The sequence below is a fragment of the Malurus melanocephalus genome, unplaced genomic scaffold, assembly GCF_030028575.1.
Source record: "Malurus melanocephalus ecotype Western Australia unplaced genomic scaffold, MMel_1.1 scaffold_391, whole genome shotgun sequence".
NCBI classification, from domain to species: Eukaryota; Metazoa; Chordata; class Aves; order Passeriformes; family Maluridae; genus Malurus; species Malurus melanocephalus.
This window is the reverse complement of record NW_026623623.1, coordinates 68936-75656: the sequence shown is the minus strand read 5'-3', so window position 1 is coordinate 75656 and position 6721 is coordinate 68936. Positions and strand designations below refer to the sequence as shown.

Sequence of the window (6721 nt, the reverse complement as noted above, 5' to 3'; positions counted from 1 at the left end):
GTGGCTTAGTCAATCGTGAGACAGTCCAGGGTCTTCCATAAGGACTCTCACAGGAGAACAAGGGATAAATCTGGAAAAGAGAAGAATAAGAATGATTGTGAAAGGGAGAGAAGAAGGGAAGAAGTGGGAAGCCTTTGGGGTGACAAATGGAGGTGAACCAAGGAGGTGGCCAGGGGAAGTGCCAGGGAAGCCTGTTCTGAGGAGCAGTAAATGAGGGGATAAAGGAACAGGAGGGACAGGTGGGACATGGAGAGGTCTGTGGAACATGGAGTGTGTTACAGATGTCAGCCAGCCCTCAGCTCGAGAGAATTTATCMTGATTTCCACAAGAGGTGAAGATTKTCATTTAAGCTCCAGGGGGAGTCAGGGGAGTGTGGRAGAAACTCATTAAGTTTCATCTTGCTTCTGGTTGCAGAAAGCAAAACTTTAAAAGGTATTTCTAGAGTGCCCTGCAGGTTCAGGAGCCCAAACCCAAATAACAAGGTCCCCAAAGGTGTTTTATTTATAAATTGTCATCATTTTGATGCCAGTCTCATGGTGAGGAGAGGCGCTGAGTCAGGAGTTGGAAGGTGTGAGATTGGGAAGGAAAGACTAAAATMAGTATTGGRGTTATAGGTGGGTGTAGCAATAGGGGTAATCAGGAGAGAACTGGAGATTTTTCCACAGAAAGAAGAAAAAAGTGCGAGGGGTGAAGAGCRCCCTGTGATTCAGATTCAGCCATGGGGTCCAACACTGGGTGCTGTGRTAGGGCAGATCCTGGTTAGAAAATGCAGCTCCGGCACAGGCAGAGCCCCCAGAGCCCCAGCARCTCATGCACCACCCACAGGGCATCTCTGGGCACCTGCCACAAACCTCTGTGCCCAGCTCCCCCTGGGCAGCTTTCGGGCACATTGTCCCTCCCACCCTGGAGCTGCTTGGACCTTCCCCTCTGGATTCCCAAGGGATGTCCCTTGAGGGGAATGAGATGGGAATGACACCACTCCTGCTGTTCAGCTGCACATGGGCTGCTCACGTGGGGCTGGAGCCATAACACACATCAGCTCCTTCCATACATCTCGCACTAACGAGCTTTTCATTTACTGCTCGCCTGTGCCTGCAGCACTAATCCCTTCCTCTGGAATGACCAATATTTCAGACTTCCAGACTGCTGAGAGAGATGTTTGCTCCCTCCCACAAACATGGATATGCTAAAATATGGGCCAGAGAACTGCACTGCTCTGAGCTCCAGCAATATTTTATCCCAGACTGGCTGTCAGATTAAAACTTTGCCATCTGGACTGGCAGAACTTATGATATCTCCTGGAAAAAAAGGGAATGCAGGTTTGCAGCCAGCCGTGGTTACAGCTTCCCRAGCCACCATCCATTTTTCTAAATGTTAGACTCCAGCAATCACAGCACTGTAATTTATGGAAGTGCYGTGTTAAACACAACAGAGGATTTTTCCAAAGGCTGGGCTTTGCTTTGCTTTGCTCCAAGGCAAGGCAAGGCAAATTCCATTTTGAACACAGAGGAAGCAACAGTAGGGACATTTTGACCTGTTCCACCAGCCCAGGGAGGTGTCCAGGTGTTTAACAGAAATCCCTGGGGATGTGGCCTCCCATGTTCCCCCAGCCAGGCTCATGCCCCATCACTTTTCCCAGATGCCTCCACACGAGGCACCTTCAGTTCACACAAAGCTGCTGCCATCCCTGCTCTCCCCACACTCTCTTGGATCTCCAGGCCTCCCTCCCTGCCCCTGGCACTTTCTGGATGTTCCTGCCTGGCACCCTGGCCACTGCCACCCAACATGCCCATAGTGCCAGTGGGAATGGCTGCTGTGCCATCCCCAGGGCATCACTCACTGCCTCTCCAAATCTGCCTTCCGGCAAGAAATCTGCCTTCACTTTCTGTCCCTGCCCTGCCAAAGTCTGGACAGGATTTCCTGGGGCATTTGGGGCCATGTTCAGGTCATTTGCTGTGAGCTGGCTGGGAGGGGAAGGTGGCTCTGCCAGGGCTACTTGGGGCCTTTAGAGGCACAAATGTCTGCCCTTGCCTGCAGTGCTGGAGCTAAAGCTGCTCCATGGCCAAAAGGACAGAGAACACCAAGCAAGAGCTGCTGGGTGTCTGCAGCTCAGTGACCCCAGGAAGGGTCTCTGCAATGTGACAGGGACAAGCCACTGCTGGCTGATTGTCACAGCCAGGGAACAGTGCATCCATCCCCTGTTCCACCCCAAGCTGGTGTCAGCCCATCCCCAAACACCCCTCCTAGGCCCTGGTGCTGGAGCAGTGACATCCCAGTGCCCAATCCACACAGACAGGATGAGAGCAGCCCCTGGGTAGAGGGGGAGGTGAGCACTGTCCCAACCTACAGCAGCCCCAGCACTTTGGGAATGCCAGGCTTCATCCCATATTCCTGTTTCCCACTACCCTGGCTGTTTGCAGGAGGGTGGAATCTCACACAGCTCCACAGCATCACTKCCTGAGCAATGCCACATTTTCCAATCAGCTTTCTGGCAGGTGTGACTTTGCCTGCTGCAGCAATGCTGTGACAGAAGGGTGGGAGCTGAGCTCAACGTGGCACTGGTAATGAGCAGTAATTAAAGCACAGGTGCTCAAATGCACATTTGCTGTTCAGGTACAGGCTCAGAACTGGCCCCACCAATGGGTGGAGAGGCAGCATATGCAAGCAATCGCCCTTCAATTATGAACAGTTGCATTTTGAACCTGTTAGAGTCAGTAATAAATGTTTCTGGATTGCTAAGGAAGACAAAGCACAAGGAATGCATCAGGAGGTGGAAGCGTGGTGGTCCTTGAAGCCTTCCTGCTTCCCAGCCTCTCACTATGATTGTCTCTGCTTTATCTTGAAAGGGTGCAAAGTCACCAACTGATTAAAAAAGGGCAAAAATTATTCCTGTACACCAAGACAGACCTGCCAGGCCACTGTGAAGTGATGCCTCAGTCTCAGGATGGTTTATCCTAGGTGCAGGGGAATTTTCAGAATAAATCACCCACCCTAAGGCACTTCCTTTTCCCACCTTTTTTCCTGGGTTCATGCTGGAAGACCTGCCCTGTGCTCAAAGCCTGATTCCAGGGGTTCTGCAGAAACCATCCAGCCACTGCCTCCCTGGCATCATCCGTTAARCCATGAGTGTGTTACAGCAGGGTCACACAGCCACAGGTGTCCCAAARCCCCTCATTGCAGCCCCCTGCCCWCCTTGAGGGCTGTGCCATTTTCAGCAGGAATTGAAGCAGAGGCTGAGGTTTGTGTTTTGGGAAGTCACGACCAGCTTCCTGGGATAATGATGCCCCTAATTCCTATTGAAAGGGTGGAGTGTCTCCAATCCCACAGGGATTCAGGGCCAGGGCAGGAGAACCCTTCACCTTTGAGCTTTGGACCACAGATGCTCTGGGGTCAATCCAGTTTGGTGTGAACCCCCCTCTGCCTCTGGGGGTCAAAACTGCCCTGCAAAACTGCCAGCARTGATTCCCAGCAGGAGAACACAGGRGGTCAGCTTTGCTCCCACATTCCCATGGAAACGGGGGATAATAGTGTTATAACATTGGGAGGGTTCATGGGCTTCATGCCTCAGATTGACTGGTCTGGGAAGAGGCTGAGGGCTTCACCTGAGCCTTTGGGCAAGTCCATCCTTCTCCAGTTCCCACCAGACTGGATCTGTAGATATTCTTTGTGCTGGAACCAAGCCCAGGAGCAGGGCAGAGGTACCAAACACTGCAGGGCAGGGTCGGTGCTGCAGGTGGAGGTGCCCACCCCATCCAGGGCTCTGTCCCGTGTTTCCAGGTGCCTGGCTGTGCCCGGGACAGCGCTGGCAGCAGCAGGGCAGTGCCGTGTGCTGGGGCTGGAGCTGCAGCTCCTCTCCATGCCCATGTCCCCATGGAGCTGCCCATGTGCTGATCCCACAGCTCTGCCTGGGAGCAAAGGCTCGGAGGAGATGCCAGCGCAGATGAGTAGCGGGAATGGGATCAGGAGAATTTGGGTGTCTCGGAATTTGGCCAAACACCCCCAAGCTTGGTGTTGTTTACGAAAAAATGCTCCAAAGCTGCCTCGTGGAACAGCCACAGAGAGCTCTCCAAGCCACAGGGAGTTCCCAGCAAGAGCAAATCCCCATGGAAAGTGTTTCTGCTGTGCATAAAGACCCTGCTTGACCACACTCAGAGCCCTGGAGCTGCAGGGAGATGCCACTGTCCCCTCTTGCCTGGGACCAGGGCACTGCTGGAGGGAGCCAGAAGCACTCCCCCAGAGCCTGCCAAGATTGAAAATATTACAAAATTGCAGCAATTTCGTTTTGAGTTGCATCTAAGGAGGGGGGTGGAAATTGAAGAGGGAGAGTCTGACAGTGTAGAAGCATCCTACTTCAATTTTCCTTTCAAATGGCTTCCTATTTTGATGGTATTTTGTTATTTATTGGATTCAAGCAGAACTGGAGTCAAACATCCTCAGTGATCAAAACAGATTGGCAGGCTGAGGGGAGCTATTTTCTTGGAGAGCTTTTGTATCTCCAGGTTTCACCCCAGGTTGGATTGAAAATGAAGTTACCCATCAGGAAAAGCTCCTTGAAAGTGCCTCATTCCATGCTGCCTATCCCCTCAGCCYCACAAACAGCTGGGTTCAGTCCAGCAGCAGCTGCCCTGGCAGGAATTACCTTTCCCTTTCAGATCAGAAGAGGGTATAAGTARCTACAGATCATGCAGTGGTTGGGACAGAGGCTGAGGGATAATCGTGTCTGCTTTGAGCCCAGCAGGAACATTTGCTTCAGCTTGGGTCAGAAGGGGAGGACAGCAAGGCTGAAAACAATTTGTAATTCCTCTGTGCTGAGACTGTCAGAAATGGCTGTTTCCCATCATTCAGTTGAATCTGGAAGGGCTGTGGTGATGACACCTGCACAGTCACACCTCCCCACCAGTGCTGCTGGCTCAGCAGYGACACCCTGCACTCGCATCCCCTCACAGCCAGGAATGCCAGGGGCAGCAGCTGCTCAGGGATAAGCCCAGCTGTATGAAATACCCCCTCACTGAAGTCACCAAGGCAGGCCATGGCTGGGGCAGGAGGTGCACGAGACATCTCCCTGTCTTTATCTCTGGCCTCAGCTCCCTGGCCCTAAAAGAGCCCTGGTGCTTCCAACCAGCCACATGCGCTCAGGTGCCCCCGAGGCACAGGGTGGGTCTCCACATGCTGCCACAGGCATCKRGGGAGCCCATGGAGCATGGAAAAAKCATGTTTAAGAAACCAGCCAGTTACTGAAATGAAACTCTGGCTGGGCAGCCCAGTGCCAGCGTGGGCAGGACAGGTGTCCTGGGTGCAACCTGGAATTCTTGGCCCAAGCCACACTTCCCGACCCAGTCAGCCACACATCCGTGTCACTTCTGTCAAAGATGCAGGACACCAGATTTACTCTCAGCTACACAGCTGGGTGCTCATCCTTCCCTCTGCCCAAGCCCAGTMTCTCCTGGCTGAGCCCTTCCCTCTCTCCCCATCAATCTCTCCTTCCCATTCTTTTCATCAGCCACTTCATACAGTTGCAGGAGGCAGGGCAGACTTTGCTTTCTGGGGCTGCGCTGACCATTCTGAAGATCATCAGCTTCACTTCTGACGCAGGCAATGTTAACTGAGCCTCAGCACGCCAGGGAAGGATGCTGTGTTCATCTGGGCAGCTGGTACCAGTGTGTGGGATCAAACGCCCTGGTTTGTGCTGCCTTGTGAGAAAACAGCTGGAGCAAGAGGGCAAGGATGTTCCTGAATCTCTGGGGAGTGGGAATGCACCTAGTTTGGGTTTAAATGCAGCTCCAGCTTAAGAAAACAGGATGTGGGCTGAGGGCACCAAGATTTGAATTAATCAATATCCCCTTCTTCCTGATCTCTCTCCCCACACATCTTGCTCCTTCTTGGGATAACCAGGTTAAAACTCCTGTGCCAGCATCACCCTSTCCAGTGCCCTCAGCCCCTGGATCTTCCCTCAGGGCTCAGCCCCCTCCCCACAGCCACGAGTGTCCCTTACCAAGGGGAGCAGTTGACTTATCCTCGCCGGCCTGAGGGCGCTCAGCAGTCGGTGTGAGAGCACTGATAATCAATTACCTGCACTAATTAACCCATGATGCCCTGTCTGTCTCTGCAGCGGCTACGACTTCGATTATGACTATTACAGAGACGATTTCTACGACAGGTGAGGCAGCAGCAGCGGGGCTTTGTGGGCGGGGAGGGGGCCCAGCCTGTGGGGTGGAATCCAATGGCCCCAATCACCAGGAGCAGATGAGGGTCGGGCTGGGGCAGCCCATGGCAGAGCCCCACATCCCTCTGCTCCCRTCCCCTCAGGATCTTCGATTACCGGGGCCGGGTGTCGCCGGTGCCGCGGGTGGTGCCGGTGAAGCGGCCGCGGGTCACCATCCCCCTGGTGCGGCGCGTCAAGGCCGCGCTCCCCGTCAAGCTCTTCGCCAGGTCAGGCGGCATCGGAAACAGCTCAGCCAAGATCAAGTGTGAGTATGAGCCTTTGGACACGCATGGGGGAGTGCAGGGACCTCCCCAAAACTCCTCCAAAACCCCAAAGAGCTGGGAACGGCAGCCCGGCTGTGGGGAGCGTGGCCAGGAAAGGAGCAGAGGTGGCCTGAGCGTGACAAAGCCTGGGCTCAGCCCCACAGCCCCACAGCCTGGCCACACACAGCTCCCCCAGCTCAGCCCCACAGCCTGGCCGCACACAGCTCCCCCAGCTCAGCCCCACAGCCTGGCCGCA

General features: G+C 54.1%; 1 protein-coding gene across 1 annotated transcript in view; it reads left to right on the top strand.

Moving 5' to 3' along the window:
* Nucleotides 1-6721, top strand: part of RALY (RALY heterogeneous nuclear ribonucleoprotein) — a 120159-nt gene that overhangs the window by 106040 nt on the left and 7398 nt on the right. The window contains exons 3-4 of the mRNA XM_057379178.1: nucleotides 6105-6157; nucleotides 6307-6467. Coding sequence (XP_057235161.1) covers nucleotides 6105-6157; nucleotides 6307-6467 — 214 coding nt within the window. The remainder of the gene's footprint in view (nucleotides 1-6104; nucleotides 6158-6306; nucleotides 6468-6721) is intronic.